The sequence below is a fragment of the Protopterus annectens genome, chromosome 8.part0, assembly GCF_019279795.1.
Source record: "Protopterus annectens isolate FY-2018-M chromosome 8.part0, PAN1.0, whole genome shotgun sequence".
Lineage (NCBI taxonomy): Eukaryota > Metazoa > Chordata > Ceratodontiformes > Protopteridae > Protopterus > Protopterus annectens.
This window is the reverse complement of record NC_056741.1, coordinates 248099071-248121888: the sequence shown is the minus strand read 5'-3', so window position 1 is coordinate 248121888 and position 22818 is coordinate 248099071. Positions and strand designations below refer to the sequence as shown.

The 22818-nt window shown below is 46.4% G+C and overlaps 1 protein-coding gene across 2 annotated transcripts in view; it reads left to right on the top strand.

Annotated features, from left to right (window-relative positions):
• The window catches only part of ANP32E (acidic nuclear phosphoprotein 32 family member E), a 777336-nt gene that overhangs the window by 351461 nt on the left and 403057 nt on the right, over nucleotides 1-22818 (top strand). For both annotated transcript variants that reach the window (XM_044079728.1, XM_044079727.1), the window contains exon 3: nucleotides 12850-12972. In XM_044079728.1, the coding sequence (XP_043935663.1) occupies nucleotides 12850-12972 (123 nt within the window). The remainder of the gene's footprint in view (nucleotides 1-12849; nucleotides 12973-22818) is intronic.

The window sequence follows — 22818 nt, the reverse complement described above, 5'->3', positions numbered from 1 at the left end:
GACCGCGAGTCCTTTCGTGGCTCTTCAGCCTTTCACAGTCCCTGAGGGATTGCCCAACTGTGCAGCTCCGGAGCCAGTCGGGGGTCGTTTTCCGAGGCACCCCGGGTGCTTCGAATTATCGCCAGAGGTTACGCCATTCCCTTTTCTCACTCCCCACCTCAGTCCAAGAAAATCCCGTACCCGCCACCCAGTCAACGGGAAATTGCAGCCTTAGAAGTATCAAAACTGCTTCAAAAAGGAGTCATCCAACCGGTCCCCGCAGACCAGATCGGATTAGGGACTTACTCAAGATTCTTTTTGGTGCCAAAAAAGACCGGGGACTTGAGGCCCATTTTGGATCTCAGCATTCTAAATTGTTCAGTCAAAAAGTCCAAGTTCCGAATGGTCACCCTACAATCCATTCTCCCACTGCTGGAGAAAGGTGTTTGGATGTGCTCCATAGATCTCAAGGACGCTTATTACCATATCATGGTACATCAAGCGTCCAGGAGACATCTGCGCTTCAGCCTAGGAAACTTTCAGTTCCGCGCGCTGCCCTTTGGTCTCACCACAGCCCCCAGGGTGTTCACCAAATGTTTGGCGGTCGTGACTGCTCACCTGAGAAGTCTAGGATTCCAGGTGTTTCCGTATCTAGACGACTGGCTCCTAACTGCCACCTCCAAGCATCTACTATTGCAGAGCCTACAAGCCACAATATCACTGGGCACTTCCCTTGGAATCGCCTTCAATTGGCCAAAGTCTGTGTTGCTGCCATCTCAACGCATAAGATTCATCGGAGTAGAGATAGACCCGCATTCGATTTGAGTCTATCTTCCTACAGAAAGGATACAAACCATACAGACTCAAGTTCGAGCCTTACTTCCCAGATCCAAAGCCCCAGCCAGAATGGTCCTGCAGCTATTGGGATCTATGTCCGCCACGGTTCTTCTAGTTTCCCTAGCAAGGTTGCACATGAGAATTCTCCAGTGGCTTCTTTCAACACAGTGGTCCTTTCAAGATCTCCCTCTGTCACCTCATATGGATCACGGAAACCTGCAAACGGGACCTTCGCTGGTGGCTGGTGCCCTCCAACCTGGATCAGGGACGACCCTTTGTTCCACCTCCTCCTGTGGCCACTTTGACTACGGACGCCTCCCAGATGGGGTGGGGGGGGCATTCCCTGGGCAGGTCAGTCCAAGGCAAATGGCATTCGGAAGAGAACCTCCTTCATATCAACATCTTAGAAATGAGGGCGGTGTTTCTGTCCCTACAAGCCCTTCATGATTACCTCCCTCAGGGCGTAATTGCCGTTCACTCCGACAACATGTCAGTAGTCTGGTACCTGAACAAGCAGGGAGGGACCAGATCCTACCCCCTTTGCAGAGAGGCCAGGAGAGTTTGGGAATGGGCAGTGTCGACCAAACGATTTCTAGTGGTGACTCGTATCCCTGGCAAGTCCAATGTGATAGCCGACAGACTGAGCAGAGCTATCCTCTCTCCACACGAGTGGTCTCTGAACAATACGGTTGCAATTCAGGTTTTCAGCAAATGGGGAATTCCTTGTTGCGACCTCTTCGCAACCCCGCTGAATGCGAAGTGCAAAAAGTTCTTCTCCCTCACTCCGGCTCCGGGTGAGAGCCCTATGGACGCACTAGCCCATCCTTGGCCCACCGGCTTGCTATACGCTTTTCCCCCAGTTCCCCTCCTTCCCAGAGTGATCCAAAAGGCGTCTCACTTGGGGAGCAAAATGATCTTAGTTGCTCCTTACTGGTCTAGTCAGGTATGGTTCCCCTATCTTCGGAAATATGCACTGGACGGTCCATGGTTCCTGGATCAGATCCCAGACCTGTTAGTTCATCAGTCGGGACTACTCCACCAGTCCCTCCACACCTTGAAATTAACAGCTTGGCTCCTCCTCTTCCGACTATAGTCAGGAATCATACCTTAGACCCGGAAGTCGTTCACATCTTATCTTTGGCCCACAAGTCTGCCACTAAGAAATTGTATTCTAGCAAATGGAAGAGATTTGCTATTTGGGCTCAACTCCGGGGTGTGGATCCCATCACTATTCCCGTATCGGAAGTCCTGAAATTTCTAACTTCCCTATTCAATCAAGGTTCTTCAGTCTCTACCATCAAGGTTCAATTAGCAGCTATTTCCAATTTTCACGAATCTATAAACCCACCTTTAATGAGCAACAGATTGTGTAAGACCTTCATGAAAGGTGCTGCGCTTTTACGACCTCCGATTTCTCATCCTGCTCTTCCATGGGATCTCGATGTGGTGTTACGTGCCTTAACTTCCTCCCCCTTCGAACCGGCAGCAACATGTGATTTGAAATTTCTATCGTGGAAAACTGCCTTTCTGGTTGCGATTACTTCTGCTAGAAGGGTTTCAGAGCTTCAAGCTTTGTCGGTAAAACCTCCGTACCTGGTTTTTCACAAAGATAGAGTATCTCTCAGGCCAAATCCATCCTTTGTCCCTAAGGTTTGTTCCAGTTTTTGTCTACAACAGTCATTAGAACTTCCAGTTTTCTTTCCAAAGTACTCAAACAAAGCGAAATACATATTCCATACATTAGATGTCCACAGGCAGTTGCGTTTTTATTTAGATAGGACCAAACAAACAAGGAAAACAGATCAATTGTTTGTATCCTTTTCGGATAATAAATTGGGCAAAGCCGTCACAAAGGTCACTATTGCCAAATGGATCAGGGACTGTATTAGTCAAGCTTATTCCTCTTCTAATAAAGAGCTTACAACCTCTGTCAAAGCTCATTCTACAAGAGCTATGGCTACTTCAATAGCATTCCATTCTAAGCTTGCCATTAGTGACATTTGTGCTGCGGCTACATGGTCTTCCCCGCACACTTTCATTTCTCACTACAAATTGGATGTGGCATCTTGGGGGCGAGCTTCATTTGGTTCCACAGTGCTCAGGAGTGTTTTCCAGTGAGCCACCCAGGATTTAGGTGCTAGGGACGCTGTCCCATCAGTACAGAATGTAGGCGAGATAGGATCACATAACATCTTTTAGTTATGTACTTACCATAACTTTAGATGTTTGGGATCCATCTCGCCTACATTCCCAATAACCCACCCTCCTTCCCCCTTCCTTGGAGATAAGAAGAGATCAGACGGTCCGAATCCTGTTTCATCTTGAAACATCTGGCAATGTTATATAAACAAGTTATGTATGTATGCATGAATGCAGACAAGATCTGGGGGATTAGTGGTGGTGCATCCTGGGATAGAAAATAGCTCAGCCAATAAGAGGCTTTGCTCTATAGCATAGCGTGCCGAGTCAGAGCCGAGGGATCGGCTCCGAGCCCATCAGTACAGAATGTAGGCGAGATGGATCCCAAACATCTAAAGTTATGGAAAGTACATAACTAAAAGTTTTGTACTTACCATAAATGTAGATGTTAGAGTGTTCACCCTGCTGCAGTCCAGGTTAGCCTCCCTCCATACCCTCTGTACTAGCTGAACTTATCTATACCACTCTATCCTATACAACCTCTGTGGTGTATTTGCTTGTGCTTAAAGGTATTGTTTTATTTTTATCTAGCTATATATGTTTTGCTTACCTATTGGGGGCACCTGATATCTGGGGCAAGAAAAACTGAAGAAAATGGCATCGGATGCCTCATGTCTGGCACACTGATGTCAGGGAAGAAGAGACAGCAGCCGACGCCGGACGAAGACTTTGGAATTCAGGCTGACCGCGGGACCGCCTGACTGCAGGATAACCCAAGTGTGACTGCAGAAGGGTGAACACTCTAACATCTACGTTTATGATGAGTACAAAACTGTACTTGTTTATTGTGATGGCAAGGTTTAGATCCCTGGAGCGTGTGGCTCTGAGGGATTGAGATTTCTTTAAGTGTAGCATGTCCAGCAGCTCTGGGTTTGACATGGCCTTGTATGTTAAGCAGAGATCGCCTCTGAGTAGACTATATGCGACAGAGTATAGCTGGAGTTCTTTAAGGCTGTCAGCATAGGGCATCTGCTTTAGGCCTGTGATTCTTTCAGTGAGTTATTTCTGCTGCATTTCCAGTTGTTGCAGATGTCTTGAGCGGTACATACGAAATGGGGCGTTGTGTTCTATAATGGGTGTAATGAGGGATGAGCACAGTGAGACAATGACCTCCCTTGGTGATGAGGTGTGCCACATAGGATTTGCTGACTGTTCTGGCATTGTGGTTATCGAAGGTGAGACCACATGAATACTGCTTTATTTGATTTTTTCCTTGCTTCTCAGCCGAGAACATTTTAACCCTGTAATATATGTATGCTAGCAGACAGAAATACACTCCTGACTGTTATTCGTACATATATTGTAGCAGCAGAAGTGTATATGCATTTAACTAGCAAACAGATATGCACATGCATTTATAAATTTCTAACTATATCTAACAGATGTTCTTCATCTCACATTGCTGCAGTCCTTACATATGGGTAGTCCGCTGTCCTCGGTCGGCCCGAATACCAAAGTATTAGGCTGACGTCGGTCAAGGCGCCTTAAACTGACATCAGGACGTCAGGGTACAAAAGCGCATGACCGACGTCATTTCCTCAGTCTTTTTTGCCTCATGGTCCGATGCAGAAGCAGCGTTGCAAGTGCCGTTCGGCGTTCTGAAATTGTTCGAATTTGGAGTTTCAGACCGAATCCAAGTTGGCTAAGTACCCCGTTGGGGAATATTTTGTTTTTTTCTTGCCTCAGTGTTTTACCGGATGTCAGAAAAAGTGAATAACTATTTCTTGTGGGAAACAGATACCGCATAGGGATTATCATTATTTGTGTATTCCTTGTTTGGGGCCTGAGCACGACGTTGTTGGGTGTCGCTTTTGTGCTAGGTTCATTAAACGCACTATTAAGCGAAGGTTAGATTGTGCTAGGCTGGTCTTTGGGAAGCGGTGCAATTATAATATGCCGTCGGATTCTCCGGCGCCCGCATCTGCGAAGAAGCGAAAAGACAAAGCAGTTAAACCCAGGCAGGATGAGTCGTCCGTTCCGGACGCCGGTTCTTTAGAGGCTTCAGTGGAACCGGTGGTTCCGACGGAGACTTCTCTGGAGTCTCAGGGGGAGACTTTGATTTTGCAGGAGGTGGTATCTCAGGAGGCAGGTCAGGCTGAAGGGGCTTCTCAAGTTACTGTACTCCCCTCCCTTCCTAGGGTGGTTAGGCCTTCTCCTTCTGTTTCCAAGGCTTCTCCCAGAGGCAGGCCAGTTTTAGCTTCTGTTGGTGTCACTCCTAGTTCAGCAGGGTCTGTGCCTAAGAAGCACATGCTTAAAATGGCAGAAGATTTGATTACTCTGATTAGAGGTTCTTTGCCCCCTCCTGATAAGAGGCCTAGGGTGGAGCCAGAGTTGGGAAGTTTTGAGCAGGCTTCGGATGTTTCAGAGTCTTCAGCTGAAGACTTGCAGGAGTACTCTCCTTATTCTGATTCTGATGCAGATGATTCCACTCCTGCTTCTCCTCCAGAGGATTTTTCTTTTTCAGAAACACTTCATTCTATGAGGGAACATTTTAAGTGGGAAGGTCAGGACTTCTCGGATTCTCGGAAAAGGCTTAGGGAATTTTTGCTGTTACCCCAGCATAGGCCCTTGGCTATACCCCCTGTTCTGGATGTTGTGGAAGATGTGTTTGCGGAGGCTTCACTTAATCCTGATTCTCTGCCTCCTGCTCCTGTTAAACCGGATAGGTATTACAGGGTGCCTGAGGCTCATAAATATCTTTATAAGAGTCCTAGGGCGGACCCAGAAACTATTAGTCAGGGACCTAAGGGTGTCAAGGCCTCTGTTGTAAAAAATCCGGTTCCTCTAGATAAAGAAGCCAGAGCTTTGGATAGATGGGGAAAGAAGGTCTATACATCATCTACCTTAGCTATGAGGGCTTTGAATTGCCAGTTTCATATGTTGAAATATCAAAACTTTCTTCTTTCTCAATTGAAGTCTAAGGTGGATGCTCTGGCGGAAGGCATTGAGTGTAAGGAATTACGAGATTTGGTGCATGTCTCTGAACAGGTGGGTAAGCATTCATTACAGTGTGGTTTTGATGCTGTGCAGGCCTCGTCTAGGGTGGCTGCCACTGGCTCAGTTCTTCACAGGCACGCCTGGCTGAAGGATCAGAATTTATCTGACCATGTTAAGACAAGGATTTTGGATGCTCCTTTGCAGTCTGATGTGTTGTTTGGTTCACCTGTGGAATCAGTCTTGAAGAAAATGGAAGACAAGGCTAAGTCTATGCAGGCTGTTAAAGATTTTTTGCAAGTTCAGCCTCCGAAGTTTAGTAGGAATTGGCCTGCTAAGTGGTGGACGTATCCTTCTTATGATTCTCAGTCTAGGGGTAGGTCTAGACGTGGTAGGGGCAGAGCTCAGAGCTCTTTCAGGCCTAGAACAGGGAGCTCACCTGCACAATCTTCTGGTGAGGGCAGGGGCCAGTCCTTTCGTAAACAGGCCCAATGACCTACTTTTTCAGCTGCCAGATCCTTCTTGCCTGGCAGCACCTTTGGGAGGAAGGTTAGCACTCTTCAAGGAAAATTGGATGTTGATTACCCAAGACAAATGGGTATTGGATATCATTCACCAGGGTTACAAGTTTTATTTCCATACCTTGCCTCCTTTCAAAGGCATGCCGGACGTTCCTCCTCAGCAAAGACTAGAGGCTCACATACAAATTTCTCTACTACTTCAAATAGGGGCCATACAACCGGTCCCTCTGCCAGAAGTGGGCCTAGGATTTTATTCTCGCCTGTTTCTAGTACCAAAGAAAGGAAACACGTGGAGACCAATTTTGGATTTATCTATCCTCAACACATATCTGGACATTCCCAAGTTCAAAATGTTGACGTTACAACAGCTTTTACCTCTGCTGGGCAAAGATCACTGGATGGTGACTCTGGATCTCAAGGAAGCTTACCTTCATGTTCCTATCAGGCCCAGTTGCAGGAAGTATCTGCGTTTTCGGGCTGGGACTTCACATTATCAGTTCTCTGCATTGCCCTTTGGCTTATCTACTGCGCCCAGAGTGTTCACGAAGGTTCTGGCTCCAGTGGTAGCTTTCTTCAGGCTAAGAGGAATACAAATCTATCCTTATTTGGACGATTGCCTAATTCTGGACCAAGAAAAGGACGAACTTCTTCATCATTTACAGTATGCGATGGCAGTGTTAAGATGCCTGGGGTATTCTGTGAACGAAATAAAGTCCAGTCTAGTACCCTCTCAGGACATGTGCTTTCTGGGTGTGAGACTGAATACAGCATCTCAGATGGCCTTTTTGACCCCGGACAAACAAAAGAATCTTTCTCTTTATTTCCACCAATTGTCTCGTCAGTCCAGGCTGACTGCAAGGACAGTCCTTCAAGCCTTGGGGTTCATGGCATCTTGTATTCTGGTACTTCCCAATGCCAAACTGCATATGAGGAAGCTACAGTGGTATCTCAAGAATGTATGGACACAGCACTGCCAAGATTTGGACACTGTCATTCAGATAATACCTTGCATTCAAAAGGAATTTTTGTGGTGGGCTCAGGAATGTCACCTAAACAAGGGACTCTCTGTGACCCGGCCAGAGGCGAGTCAGATTTTAACGACAGATGCCTCAGACAAAGCTTGGGAGCTCATCTAAATGGAAAATGGGTACAAGACACGTGGCCTGCCAGACTTCAACATCTACATATCAACTTGAAGGAGATGTTAGCAGTCCAATTTGCATTGATAGCTTTCAAGGATTTACTTCTTCCAGGGCAGGTGTTGATTCAAACAGACAACACAACTGTCATGTGGTACATCAACAAGCAAGGGGAACATTCTTATCCTCTATGCAGACAAGCAATGATTTTGTGGGAGACTGCTCTCAGTTTACAGCTAAATCTTCAGGCAAGGTTTCTGCCAGGAGCACAGAACTCCTTAGCAGATGTGTTGAGCAGACAAATTATGGATCCCCACGAGTGTAAATTGGATCCTCATGTTTTTCAGAGATTGACAGCGTTATGGGGAACTCCAGACATAGATCTGTTCGCTTCTCCACTGAATTACCAGCTGCCAAAGTTTTGCACAAAAAGGTTTCATCCCACAGCTTGGAAGGTGGATGCTCTCTCATTCAATTGGAGCAATCTTCACGTGTATGCCTTTCCACCTCTGCCTCTCCTCCCAAAGGTACTGCTGAAGGTCAGACAGGACAAGCCAAACATGATTTTAATAGCTCCAGATTGGCCTCGACAGCTCTGGTACCCATTACTGAGAAGTCTGGTACAGGAGCCTCCATGGCCTTTGCCTTCGATTCCTCACCTGCTGTCTCAGGAGAACAGTCATTGATGTCAAACTTAATTCTCTACATCTGACAGCCTGGCATATTCTGTTTTAAACCCTGGAGGGTCTCAGCTTCCACAACAAGTTTTGAATGTTATTTTGGAGGCCAGAAGGCCTAGTACAAGGAAAGTTTACGCAGATAAATGGAGGAGATTTTTATTTTGGAGTACAGCAAAGGACTTTGATGTTTCTAAACCTAATTTAAGTGTTGCGCTTAAATACCTTACTGAGTTATTGGACAAAGGTTTGTCCTTCTCCTCTATAAAGGTTCATGCTGCAGCAATTTCTGCTCTCTATGACTGTGACCCACCATTATTTTCTCAGCCTTTGTTTAAGCAATTCCTTAGAGGGGCAAAGAATACAAGACCCCCACGTAGAGCTCCTACTCCTGCTTGGGATCTCAATTTTGTGTTGGAGAAACTCACTCTACAACCTTTTGAGCCTGCAGCATCGGCAGAGTTGAAATATTTATCATGGAAGACTGCTTTTTGTTGGCCATTACCTCTGCGAGAAGGGTTTCTGAATTACAGGCCCTTATGGCAGTTGAGCCTTTCTTAATTTTCCACAAGGATAGGGTGTCTTTGCGTACTAACCCTTCTTTTTATGCCTAAAGTGGTTTCTAGTGTGGCTTTAAACCAAACTATTCATTTGCCTACTTTTTATGCAAACCCCAAAATAAAGGGAAAGGATTTTGCACACTTTGGATATACACAGACAGTTGCGATATTATTTGAGCAGAACTAAAGGGTTCAGGCAGTCTCAGCAGTTGTTTGTTTCTTTTGCTTTGGGTTCTCAGGGCAAACCTGTTTCAAAACAAACTATTTCTAAGTGGATTGGTTTTTGTATTGCTTTCTGTTATTCCCATCATGGTAAGGAAATTCCAGCTGGGATTAGGCCTCATTCCACTAGGGCTACTGCCACTTCTACAGCTTTTTTAAGGGGGGTGGCTACTAAAGATATTTTGGAAGCAGCAACTTGGAGTTCAGTGCATACTTTCTCTAAGCATTACCACCTTCCTCTTTATTCTAAATCTAGGGCTGGATTTGCCACTGCAATTTTACAGGGCATTTTGGCAGCTCCTAATGCTTTATAGTTTTGCCATCCTCCCTTACCTCTGCTTTGGGATTCTACCCATATGTAAGGACTGCAGTAATGTGAGATGAAGAACATAGTGCAGTTTTGTACCTACCATAAATGTAGATGTTCGAAGATCCACATTGCTGCAGTCCAATTTACCCTCCCTCCTTCCCCTCTGTTGTTGAAGGTGGTGGTGTGGTTTGTGTTGTACATATTGTAAATATGGTTAGTGCACGGGTGGTTGGTTAGTTTTTGCTGGTTTTTGGCTTTAGCCTTTCTTGTTAGGGCCTTCTGACATCTGGGGCAAGAAAAGACTGAGGAAATGACGTCGGTCATGCGCTTTTGTACCCTGACGTCCTGATGTCAGTTTAAGGCGCCTTGACCGACGTCAGCCTAATACTTTGGTATTCGGGCCGACCGAGGACAGCGGACTACCCATATGTAAGGACTGCAGCAATGTGGATCTTCGAACATCTACATTTATGGTAGGTACAAAACTGTACTTTTCTTCTGTTTTATTTTAAAAATATAAAATCCATCTTAATTGTTAGTACTACTTACTAGAAACACATTGGGGAAACAAAACCTTTAGTTTTCTTTATGCTGTTGCCTATGCTGTCATAATTGTAGTAGGAATTGCCTTACCCATTCTGAAAATACATTTACTGCTACTTGGCAAGGGACCGCCATAATTTATCATGGCCCATTTACTAGCTGTACTCTGTAACTGAGCTTATTAGTTTTAGCATTTACCTGCAAACAGATGATTAATGACATGTATGCACAACTGTGATGTTTCATTACAATTACCAAATAAGGTTTCCGTAGAGTGTTACTTAGTGCTACACGTGAATACATTGTTTAACAGTCTCTCCAGCATTTCTTATAACTACCCATTCCAGCCTGGAATGATCCAAGCTCACGTTTTCTTTTTGCGCATTTCAGACTCTAACCCTTTCAGCACTTTTTTGTTACCATCAGTCATTTGCTAATACACTTGCAACTTCAAACTCAAAAACATTAAATACTACTAAAACAAGACACACATTGGAGCCAGAATAAATTTAGCGCTTTCGTCCCGAAAATTACAGAACTACTTCAGAATTACAAAATCCACCATTTACATAATTTCTTTTTATACCAAAATTATTTCGACATAATTTCCTACTAGTATTAATCCTTAAAAGGACATGTCAGTATAAAGTCCACTCAACCAAACAGTACTGTCACTTCCCTAACACAATATCTACTAATAAAAAACTGTGTATAATGTAAACTTATAATAATAATCTTAATATAACTATATTTGCAATACATGCACACTAAATTTTATGATTAAAAATTAACATAATTTAAACAAACTTTATCATTAATGCCAGGCGTTACATCAGCTCTTAAAAAAATGCCTGGAACGATCCAAGCTCACACTTTCTTTTTGTGCATTTCAGACTCTGTAACCCTTTCAGCACTTTTTTTTACTGTCAGTCATTTGCTAATACACTTGCAACTTCATATTGGAATGCAGTTGTAAAATATGTAGAATTATAAGTATTTATAATTTGCATAACTACACAATATTTTAAACTCTGGTTATTTGTAGTATTATGTACTCAGTGCAACTATATATGCTTGCAAACAAAATACATGCATCTAGCTGACTGTTATTTATATATATATATATATATATATATATATATATATATATATATATATATATATATATATTATAGCAACAAAAGTGTATGTGTATATGCATCTAACGAACAAGTGTGCACATGCATTTATAAATTTCTAAATGTATCTAACAGCAGTCACCACAAGTTACCTTTCCAGGTGGACCTTTTCACACACAAGAAGGGGACTCTTATCCATTATCACTTGTCCAGTCTTCAGCTGACAGTGGATGATGGGGTTTGATCTGTTTTTAGGCACCTCTTTTTTTCTGACTACATGCTTTGAATCCTGCAGAGGCCAGCAAGCCAACTACCAGTAAATAATTTGTCCAAATGGAAGGTGCCTCTGTCACCAGCAGGATCCTCTGTGCGGAGGTTCCTGTGTTTCCCTCATATTTGCGTGATTTGCTTCATGCTGGGTTGTCATTCTTCAGTTAAAGCTCCATCTATCAGCAGTCTCTGCTAGTCTCCCCTTACAACTCTTCTGGTTTCCACATTTGAGTTCAGTTTCTTAAAGGCATTCATATTAGACCTCCCAGGAAACCTTTTCTGCCTTCCTGGAATCTGTTTTATTTTTAAAAGGGAGCCCTAGTCAATTTTTCAAGCTGCTGATTCAGCTTCCTTACAACCTTCTACATACTTCAGCCAGGAGGGTTTCTGAAATGGTTATTCCTTTCTTAGTTTTTCACAGGGACAGGTTTTCTCTTCATTCTAATCCTTTAAAGACAAATCCCTGACCAACTTGCGCCTTAATCAGTCTGTTCATTTGTTTTCCTTTTTACTTCTCTGCAGTCTGCCATTGTGAAGGTTCTTCACACCTTGGACTTGCATAGACAGCTCAGATATCATTAGGATGAATCTAAAGTTATTAGCAAATCTGAGCAGCTGTTTGTTTCTTTCCATCCTAGGTCATTGGATTTAGCGGTTTCCTAAGCAGACAATCTCTTTGGATTTCTAAAGCCATTTCTTCTTCTTCCTTTCATAGTTAATGTCTTCAGTAAAGGCCAACTCTGCCAAAGCTGTTGCTTCTGGTGATTTTTTCAAGGGAATGGGTACTAATTCCATAATTAAGGCTGCTACTTGGTCTTTCGTCCATACCTTCACTAAGCATTTTAAGTTGGATGTCCTTTCCAGGGCTAGAGCTGGCTTTGCCAGGGTTATCCTACATGGATTTCTCAGGTTTTTTATTGCCATCCTCCTCTCGAGATTCCTCCTTGAGCAATTTGTACTATTCCTTGCGTTATGAAGATTGCAACCGTGATGTGGAAGAACATAGTACAGTTGTGTAAAATCTTACCACAAGTGTAAATGTTGTTCTCTTCACTGTTGCAGTATTCTCACTCTAATTCCTGCCCCCCATGCTCTAGCCTGTTCTCCTTGCCCTCCTGGTTGAAGGGTTCTTTGTTTTCTCCTTCCAGATGCACAGGTTACTCTTGGTCCATAGAGACATTTTGTTCCTCCCGCATCTGATTAATTCTAAAATGTGTCCCCCATATATCACTTTTATGCCTTGCACCTTGTGTTGGGGAGCTTTCATGTGACATAGGTTTCTGTAGATACTGAAGGCTTTGGTATACTGGCCAAGACTGGCTACCCTTGGAAGGAGATCTCTTATGTTGTACTATGACAGTGAAGAGGACATCTGTTACGGTAAATCTTTTACTCTACTTTTTTGTGGAGTGCAGCAAAATTGCTAGCTGGGAGGAGGCATTAGTTCATGGTGTAAGTCAGTTTACGTTGATTTAAGTTTGCTTTGTATTTCACCTTAAAGTTATCAAAACTTTTTTTCCTGTGCTGCTTGCATTTTTAGTTGGAACTGAATGAAAATGATATTTCTGGAGGCCTTGAAGTATTGGTTCAGAAATGTCCCAGCCTCACGTATCTCAATCTAAGTGGAAACAAGATCAAAGACCTCAGCTCTGTTGAACCTCTTGTAAGTATCATGTAGCAAGAAAGCTTCAAGTTCATAGTGCTCTGAATATATAGTTAAGAGCAGTGTGTATTGAAATGAAAGATTGTGGCTGTTCTGTTTTCCACACTCATCTAATGTCTACAGTTTGAATAATCTGTTTGCATGTGCCAGTTCAGTATACAGTTTAGGTTGTACTGCAGCAACATTAGAGTTTGTGCATGTTTTTGCATCTGCTCTCTACCTCATGCATTTTGGACATTTTTTTTTTTTAGGGTTTAGGTCTATTCTTAAGTAGGTCTGGAGTTAGGCTTTATATGAAACCGAAGAGTTGTGGTAAATGCTTCAGCCCAATGTTAAGCTAGGGTTGATGGAACTTTTCCTGTTTATCTGGTGGAAAACATAACCCAAAAGTACATTTATTTATATTTTTGTACAGTGAGACATTAAAGAAGTACACTTTGCATCAGTTTGTGTGCTAACCTTTCTGTAAAGGTATGATCTTTCATGCTCCATCCAACCTTGTGTTTTTAAATGTTGCAGATCTATATCTGCTGGTTTTCTTTATTTTTCTCTCTTCACAAGTTTTTCTTTAAGTTTGAAATGACAGTAAAATGTCTGTCTTAAAGCTGAAGTATGCCATGTGCAGTCATCCAAGAGTCTTTCTGTGATTGACAAACTTAAAGCGTGGCATAAGAATGGATTTATTTTGTTGAAAGCTGAGCTAAATAAATCCAAGATCTGAAGTAGTTTACTTCATCTGCTCTTCAACCTGTGGGTATTTGGATCTGATCTGAGACAGCAGCTTCACCATCTGATCTGAGCTCCAAGCTCCTCCCCTTACCCATAATACACCTCCATCTCCTTCCTTCTCTCAGGGCTCATTTACTGCGGCTTAGCCTAGCATCATGCCCTCTGAGCTCCAGGCGTGGTGTGTCTATAAAGTAATATTTTTGGGTAAGTGAGTATTTTCTAATAGTTAGGTCAGGTCTTTCCTCCCCTACCTCTTGTGCGTCACGTTGCTTCATGTTTCATAGCAAACAAAAGAGAGTTGGTTAGTGTGGTAGTTACCTTTCTCCCCCTCCTTGTTCGTCAGTGTATGTGCATGGCTGGGTCGGGTAAAGAGCTTTCATTTTTTTTTTCTAGCATGGCTGAGCAGGCTAAACTTTTAGTTATGTACTCACCATAACTTCAGATGTTTGGGATCCATCTCGCCTACATTCTGAATGATGGGTTCGGAGCCGATCCCTCGGCTCCGACTCGGCACGCTTATGCCAAAGAGCGAAGTCTCTTATTGGCTGAGCTTACTATATCCCAGGATGCACCACTACCAGTCCCCCAGATCTAGTTTGTCCGCATACATGCACACACGCATACCCTGCTTATATAACATCGTCAGATGGAACAAGATAAAAACAGTTGAACTCAAAACCGTTCAATCTCTTCTGATCTGCAAGGCAGGGGGAAGGAGGGTGGGTATCAGGAATGTAGGTGAGATGGATCCCAAACATCTGAAGTTATGGTGAGTACATAACTAAAAGATGTTATGTGATCCTATCTCGCCTACATTCTGAATGATGGGACAAGCGTCCTAGCACCTGAATCCTGGGTGGCTCACTGGAAAACACTCCTGAGTACCGTGGAACCAAATGATGCTCGTCCTTTAGATGCCACATCCAATTTGTAGTGGGAAATGAAAGTGTGCGGGTTGGACCAAGTAGCCGCAGCACAAATTTCGAAATAGCTGACTTGGAATGAAAGGCTATAGAAGTAGCCATAGCTCTGGTAGAATGAGCTTTGATAGATGATGTAAGATGTTTATTCAAGAAGAATAGGCCTGAGTTATGCAATCTCTGATCCATTTTGAGATTGTAGCTTTTGTAATGGTTTGGCCCAATTTATTATCTGAGAAGGACACAAACAACTGGTCTGACTTCACGAAGTTGCTGAGTCCTGTCTAAATAGAAGCGTAATTGTCTGTGAACATCCAATTTATGGAGAGTATATTCTGCTTCATTAGAGAATTTTGGAAAGAAAACTGGTAGCTCTAGAGATTGTTGAAGACAGAAACTAGAACAGACTTTGGGGACAAAGGATGGATTAGGCCTAAGTGATACTCTATCCTTGTGGATAATCAAGTCACGGTGGTTTAATAGACAGGGCTTGAAGCTCTGAGACTCTCCTTGCAGAGGTAATAGCCACTAAGAATGCCGTTTTCCAAGACAGATATTTTAATTTGCATGTAGCAGCGGTTCAAAGGGGAGATGTTAATGCCACGAAGCACCAAATCAAGATCCCACGGAGGTGCAGGATGAAAAACTGGTGGTCTTAACAGACTGGCACCTTTAATGAACGTTTTGCATAGTCTGCTGCTCATCAAAGGAGGATCCGTGGATTCAAGGAATTGAGATAGCAGCTAGTTGGACTTTAATAGTTGAGACAGAAGATCCCTGATTAAACAGGGATGTTAAGAATTTCAAAACCTCTGGGACAGGAGCAGTGATAGGGTCTAAGCCCTTGAGTTGAGCCCAGATAGCAAACCTCTTCCACTTACTGAGGTACAATTTGTTAGTGGTGGGTTTGTGGGCGGCAGATAAAATGTGAACAACTTCCGGGTCTAGTGTGTGCCTTCTAACTAAGGTTGGAAGTGGAGGAGCCAAGCTGTCAATTTTAGAGATTGAAGGGACTGATGCCAATGTCCCGACTGATGGATTAGCAAATCGGGATCAGGTCCAAGGTCCACGGATGCGTCCACTGCATGCTTTTTCAGGTAGGAAACCATATCTGGCGAGGCCAGTATGGGGCAATCAGAATCATTGAAGACCCCAGATGAGAAGCTTTTTGAATAACTTTTTGGAAGGAGTGGAATTGGAGGAAAGGCATAAAGTAGCCCTGTTGGCCAAGGTTGTGCTAGAGCATCCATGGCTGGTACTTCCTGATGTGGAATCAAGGAGAAAAATTTCTGGCACTTGGTGTTTTGTGGCGTTGCAAATAGGTGTAGCGGCGTCCCCATCTCTTGAAAACCTGAGCTGCTACTTTGCGTTTAGAGACCATTAGTGAGGAGAGAGAATTGTCCTGCTTAATTTGTCCGCCAATACATTTGATTTTCCGGGATGTGGGTCGCTACCAAGAAGCGGTTGGTAGCTACAGCCCATTCCCACACTCTCATGGCCTCTCTGCAAAGGGGATGATCTGGTCCCTCCTTGTTTGTTCAGATACCAAACCACCCGACATGTTGTCTGTGTGGATGGCGATGATGCCTTGAGGAAGAAACTTGTGTAAGGCCTGTAGGGATAGAAGAACAGCCCTCATCTCCAACACGTTGATGTGGAGAAGAGCTTCGTCCGGAAGCCAGGAGCCCTGAACTAGCCTGCCCAGACAATGCCCCCACCCTATCTGGGAGGCATCTGTCGTCAGGGAAACTACTGGAGGGAGAACAAAGGGTTTTCCCTGATCCAAGTTGGATGTCTGAAGCCACCAGCGAAGGTCCCTTTGCATATTTCCGTAATCATGATGTGATGATTGAGGGAAGATCCTGAAAGGACCATTGAGTTGACAAGAGCCACTGAAGAATCCTCATGTGTAATCTTGCTAGAGGAACTAAAAGAACCGTGGCAGACATTGAGCCTAAAACCTGTAGGACCATCCTGGCTGGGGCTTTGGATCTCGAGACCAGAGCTTGAACTTGGCCCTGTAAGATCGGATCCTTTCGGCAGGAAGAAAGACGCATCAATCTTGAGTCTATCTCTGCCCCTATAAATTTTATCGTTGAGAGGGCAGCAAGACAGACTTTGACCAATTGAATGTAATCCCTAGGGAAACACCCAGGGAGATGGTGGCTTTGAGGTTGTCCATTAGTAGATGCCTGGTGGTGGCAGTCAGGAGCCAGTCGTCGAGATAGGGAAACACTTGGAATCCAAGACTTCTCAGGTGAGCCGTCACTACTGCCAAACACTTGGTGAACACCCTGGGGGCTGTGGTGAGACCAAAGGGCAGAGCACAAAATTGGTAATGACTGACTCCCAGGCTGAAGCGCAGATACCTTCTGGGCGCCTGATGTATCGGAATGTGATAATAGGCGTCCTTGAGGTCTATGGAGCACATCCAAACATCCTTCTCCAACAACGGGAGAATGGATTATAACGTGACCATTCGAATCTGGATTTAGACGGATTGGTTCAGTCTGCTGAGATCCAATATTGGTCTCAGGTCCCCTGTCTTTTTTGGCAATAAAAAGAACCTGGAGTAATTTCCTGATCCGATCTGGTCTGTGGGGACCGGTTGGATGACTCCTTTTTCTAGCAGCTTTAAAGCTTCTGCGGCTGCTATTTCCCTTTGACTGGGTGGTGGGCCCGGGATTCTCTTGGACGGAGGGGGTGAGTCTTTGAATGGGATGGTGTAACCTCCGGCAATGATCCGAAGCACCCATCTGTCCTGAGTGACTCCCAGGCTCCTAGGTGCTTGGCAAAACGACACCCGACTGGCTCCGGAGCAGCACAGCCGGGCAATCCCTCATGTCGTGTGGGAGGCTGAGCCACGAAAGGACTCGCGGTCTCCAGAATTGCGGGGCCCTCTGCCGCCTCTGGGACGGCGTCTCCCTGAAAAATTTCCCCGCCCTCTGCCTCTGGACGGGGAATCTTCCTGCTGTTGGGAGAAAAACTTGCGAGATTTTCGGAACCACATTTTCCCCCTCCTTTGGCCTTGGGGTAAGGCGAAGGGAGTGGAATAACGGGCCCCTCGGCAGATAGCGTTTTCCCTCTTGCTCACAGCGGGTAAGGGTGTCTTTCACCTTGGGTCCAAACAATGAGGACCCATCAAAGGGAGCGTCGGCGAAGGAAGACTTGAAGGCCTCCGCAAACTGACACAAGCGGAGCCAGGCTTGTCTCGTGAGCCACGCCTGTGCCTGCAGCTCTCCGCCCCTTCGGCCGCATAGGAAATGAGCCTCATGGACGAGTTAGAAATTGACGTAAGGATAGCCAACTGAGAGCTAACCGACTGGGCTAGCTGCTCAGGTAGGTTACCCGAGATGGAATCTGACAACTCCTTGACCAGATCCCTCTGAAGCCTTGTAAAATGTGCCAAATAGTTCAGAGACCTTAAGGTAAAGGCCGTTGAAGTCAGGGTGCGCTTCCATACCTATCCATACTCCTAGACTCCTTATTAGGAGGATGGATAGTCGTTGAAGCCTCTGCCACGTCCTGTTGTGTAGCAGATGCCACCACCATGGCATCTACAGCCACGCCTTTAGTAAGGAACTCCTTCTCGGGGAGCAGATAAGAATTTATTTGGACGAGAAGGGCCTGGTTCCACGGTATCTGGATCTTCCCAGCCCTTGACAAACTAAATCCAGAAGCTCGTCGAAGGCGGAGACACCCAGGAGGCGGAGGGCTGAGCCCCAAAGGCCTTGAGGAGCACTGATTCGTCAGCAGAGGGGGGTTTGGATATCCAGCCGCCTCGTTGTTTGAGGATCTCTAAGATGTCTGCAAATGAGACATCATCCGAGGCGACAGGGACCCTCCGCATCATCCATATCAGTGTCTGATGTAATAGACTCGGGGAGTCCACGTGCTTCCTCTTGCCACGATCTCTTCCTTGGGGTTCCTCTGAAGATAACTCGAAGAACCCTCAGGAGGAGGAACCCCACTGGGGTAACCTCAGGCCTCGGGGCTCCGCTGGCTACGGACAGGGGAACAGCCAAAGACCCAGTCTCCACGCCCAGGAAGGTGCTGGTAAAACCGGAGAGATGGCGAAGAGGACTTGGCCAAGGCACTCCTCATGGCCCTGAAAGCCGGACCCCAGAATCCTGGGAGTGTCCGGACTCGAGCCGTGATAGCCGACGGGAGTCCCGCAGCGAAGCACCGAGGGGAGGCTCGGAACCGAAGCATAGGTCCCGAAACATCACCCCGGGTCCAGCCGAAGAAGTCCGCGTACTAAACTCGGACCCGAGGCCGGGTTGGAGTAAGGGTCGGAGCCGACCCTAGAATCTCCACCGGCTCCAACAGCACCTGCTCCGGCGGAGCCAGTCGGAGGAGGAATGGCAACTGGGTGGAGCCAAGGTCATCGGCTCGAAACCAGCTGGGTCGGAACGAAACAAATTTTGGAAGACTGGGGACTGGAACAGTCTTTGGAGCACCCTGTCGATATCAGAATCCGACATCCTCGAGGCCGAGAGGAAACAGAGCGGGTTGAAGGCCTCTCCATCGGCCCCAAGGGCTAGGGGACCCGGCTCGAGGCGACTTCGATGAGTATCGGCGCCGAGGAATACTCACAGCAGATTCCATCGGTGCGAGGTAGACTTGGCGCCGAGGAGGAAGTGTCTGGCGGGCGACCTTGTCGGCTCGGCAGTGGAGCGGCGAAGGTGACCCGCCTCTCGATGCCCCAGCCATCGGCTCCGATGACAGAGAAGTCGATACTGGTGGCATCGAGGCAGACTGTTCAACCTGCTCGGCTCGAAGTATTTGGAGCCGAAGGAGAGGCCTGCCTAAGTTTCTTGGCAGTCTGGTCCGACGGACTGGTCGGAACCGAAGCCCTTTTCTTTTTGGTTGGAGCAGGAGAGGATGCCAAGGCTTCTTCAAAGGAGGGTTTAACTAACCCCTTTAAAATCAATTTATTTTTCCTCTCCTGGAGGACCCTTGAGGAAAAAGCGTGACATACACTGCATGACTCCTGCAAGTGCTTTGCCCGAGACAATATACACAGAGCGAATGATCGTCTGTGATAGACATTTTAAACCCACATTTCGAACATTTTTTAAAGCCCGAAGGCCTAGGGGTTTGAGACATGTTGATACACAAATCTAGTCACTCTGACAGGAAAGTACACTAAATTTTTACTGCTGATAAATTAAAGCTTACAGTAATAATTAATGCCAACTCTTCCTGTAAAAAGAACAGGTAACTCTAACCAATTTGTATAATTACTAGAGACCCTGTAAGTATAAAGGTTAACAGTCGGGATCCGGGAAGGCCCTGGATGGAGGGCCAAAACAAACTGAACACAATCACACTCTACAATTCAAATCCAAATCGTACACAAAGTTAGCGATAGCCGATAAAACAGCTTTTGTGAGCAAAAACAGCAAAAAACTGACAGAAAAGTTAGTTTAATAAACTACTTAGCCCAGCCAGCTCGAGACCACGTCTTCGCAGGGAAGCGGCAAACGAGATCTGGGGGACTGGTAGTGGTGCATCCTGGGATATAGTAAGCTCAGCCAATAAGAGACTTCACTCTTTGGCATAAGCGTGCCGAGTCGGAGCCGAGGGATCGGCTCCGAACCCATCATTCAGAATGTAGGCGAGATAGGATCACATAACATCCTATTTTTAGAAAATACACAGTGTGGCCACAAGCTGTCCCCAGCCAATGGCCACACTGTGTTTAGGGGCCTCTCACCTAACTACTGATTGCCCAATTTGTGCAGGCTTTAGTCCTAGGGCTTTGAAAGACCGCAAGGCCAAACTTATATGAAGGGGCTACTTTCTGCTTCAGGGGCAGTGGCTGTCCCCGCAACTACTTCAGTCACAGCTGTGACTGCCTCTACTCCCCCTTCATCCTCCTCCCAGGCCAGGACTCATCCTCCTGACAAGAGGCCGGTGGAAGGTGACCTTTCTAAACGGGACAGGGACAAGGCGAGGAAGAGATCCCTGGACCGATCAGGTCCTCCTCAAAAACTACAGGCTATTACTAGGCCTAGAACTCCTTAGCTCCAGTCACCTAGATTTTCACTGTAGCCAGAGGAGCCTAGACATTCCGCAAGGGTTTCTGTTTCTATGCACCGGCGTCACTGGCCTCATAGTCGCGCTTCATCAGAAGCTTAAGTGAAGCTGAGATGGGCAAAATTATGCGAAGGTTCATTTGCACCCAGATCCAGATGGGAGTCTTGCCAGCCCCCTGTCCCTCTGGAGCGGGGAGCTCACTTCCCTTTTTCACTCCTGTAACTCCTTCTGTGATCAGAACCCCAGTATCTGAGTTTTTGGATCCGAGAGGTCTTGGAGTCGGGGGGGGGGGGGTTGGCGCCAGTGGTGCGTTGTACCTCGATGCCTGCCATTACCTTGAGCATGTCGAATCTGACTAGTTTGGACCCGAGCAGTTCTCGGAGCTGTAGTCTGGCATCAGATCCGAGGTGGGTTTTCCCATCGGCTCAGACAGTGTCTGGTCATGGCCCTCCCCCTCAGCGCCTCTAGGCTTGGCTCCGATTTCCCCATCGGATCTGAGGAGAACTGCTTCCTTACTGGTGTCCCAGGAGGCTCGCTGTCCTTTGGCATACGATGTGGTGGAAAAGGTTCTCTCGAGTGGGTCGAGGCCCCTATTTCCTCTGATGCTGCCCCGACTCCCTTGGTTCTGGAAGTGATTTCGGCCATTTTGTCTACTCTGTGACAGCCCGTGCCTGATGTGCCTCATGCGGTTCCCCTTGTGGAACAGGCAGTTTGCGAGTCTGTTCGGGAGAGTCCCACCGAAGAGGCTCCATGCAAACGGACATGTAAAAAGAGGCATCTGGACTCCTCCCCAGAGTCCCTCACTGAGGGCACCGATTTGGAGGATGGGGAAGGCTCCCCCAGATCACCCCCTCCACCGATGAGGTCTCCTTTGGAGACCTCTTGGAACTCCTGCGCCAGTGGGAGTGGGTGGTCCGCCGCCAAGACTACCTCTGACGAGTCTGTTTCTGGAGGCCTTTGGTACGGGTCCGTGTGCTTTTTGGGTGTTCCCCTTGTGGATCCATTGTTGGACCTCACCACCCGGGCATGGAAAGAACCGGACACCATGGAGCCAGTTCCGAAACGCCCTGATAAGATCCTAAGTTCCCCTTTGGATAAGCCTAGTTGGAATAAAAGGTCCCCTGTAGACGCTATGGTGGTAGCAGCCACCACCAAGAAAGAACTTGCACAAGAAAGTTCTCCGGTCCATCCCCCCGACCGAGAGTCCAGGACGATTGATAGTCTAGGAAAGCAGGTGTGTATGCTTCAGCCATCTTTTCCGTAAGGGAGCTGAATTATTTGGTACATGTCACCTGACTGCAGAGCAACCTTGTCAGAGCTTCACCTGACTGCAGAGCAACCTTGTCAGAGCTAGCAGAGTCGCCCCTGGAGTCCATGTCGCCAGAGGATAAGCGCACATTCTCTGCACGGATGGCCACTCTAAAAGTAGTATCTAAGACGTCTGTGTCTCCTTTCGCATGCCACTGAAGGAGCAGCAAGAGCTGCCAGGTCTGGCGTTGCCATGAGGCGACACGCTTGACTCAGGCTGTCAGTTCATGGAACCCTTTAAGGCGTTATTTGCAAATGCCCCCGTATGGTTCTTCCTTGTTCGGGAAGACCGTTTTGCGAGACGTTGGTCCAGACTGAAAAGGGCAGGAAGGCATTGTCTGCCATTGGGATCCGCTTCTCTACCCCTCAAAGATCCTTCTCTGGGAATCAGTGAGAGCAAAAGATGATGCGGTTCCGGAAGTCTCCGTATTCCCAGGACACTCAAGATTCATCTTCGCTCAGAGGCAGAGGGGGTTTTGATAGATGCCGGCCCAGAGGCAGAAGGGTCTGAGGAACATGAGGTTTCGAGACCCTTTCTCGGGCAGGCCCTCTCAGCGGCCCTGAGGGGTTGCCTGACTGCTCTGGAGGCAGTTGGGGGTCATCTTTTATTGCACCTAATGGCATGGGAGTCCATGTTAGCCGACTGTTGCGTGCTTCAGATCATATCCGGAGGCTATTCCATCCCCTTTGTAGTATCTCTTCTTCCCCCAAAACACCTCTGACGTACCATCCGTGCAAAGGAAGGTAGCAGCACTCGAAATAAACAAGCTGCTAAAGAAACGAGTCATCCAACCTGTCCCCCAAGATCAGTCCGACTGGCGTTTATTCCAGGATCTTTTCAAAATCT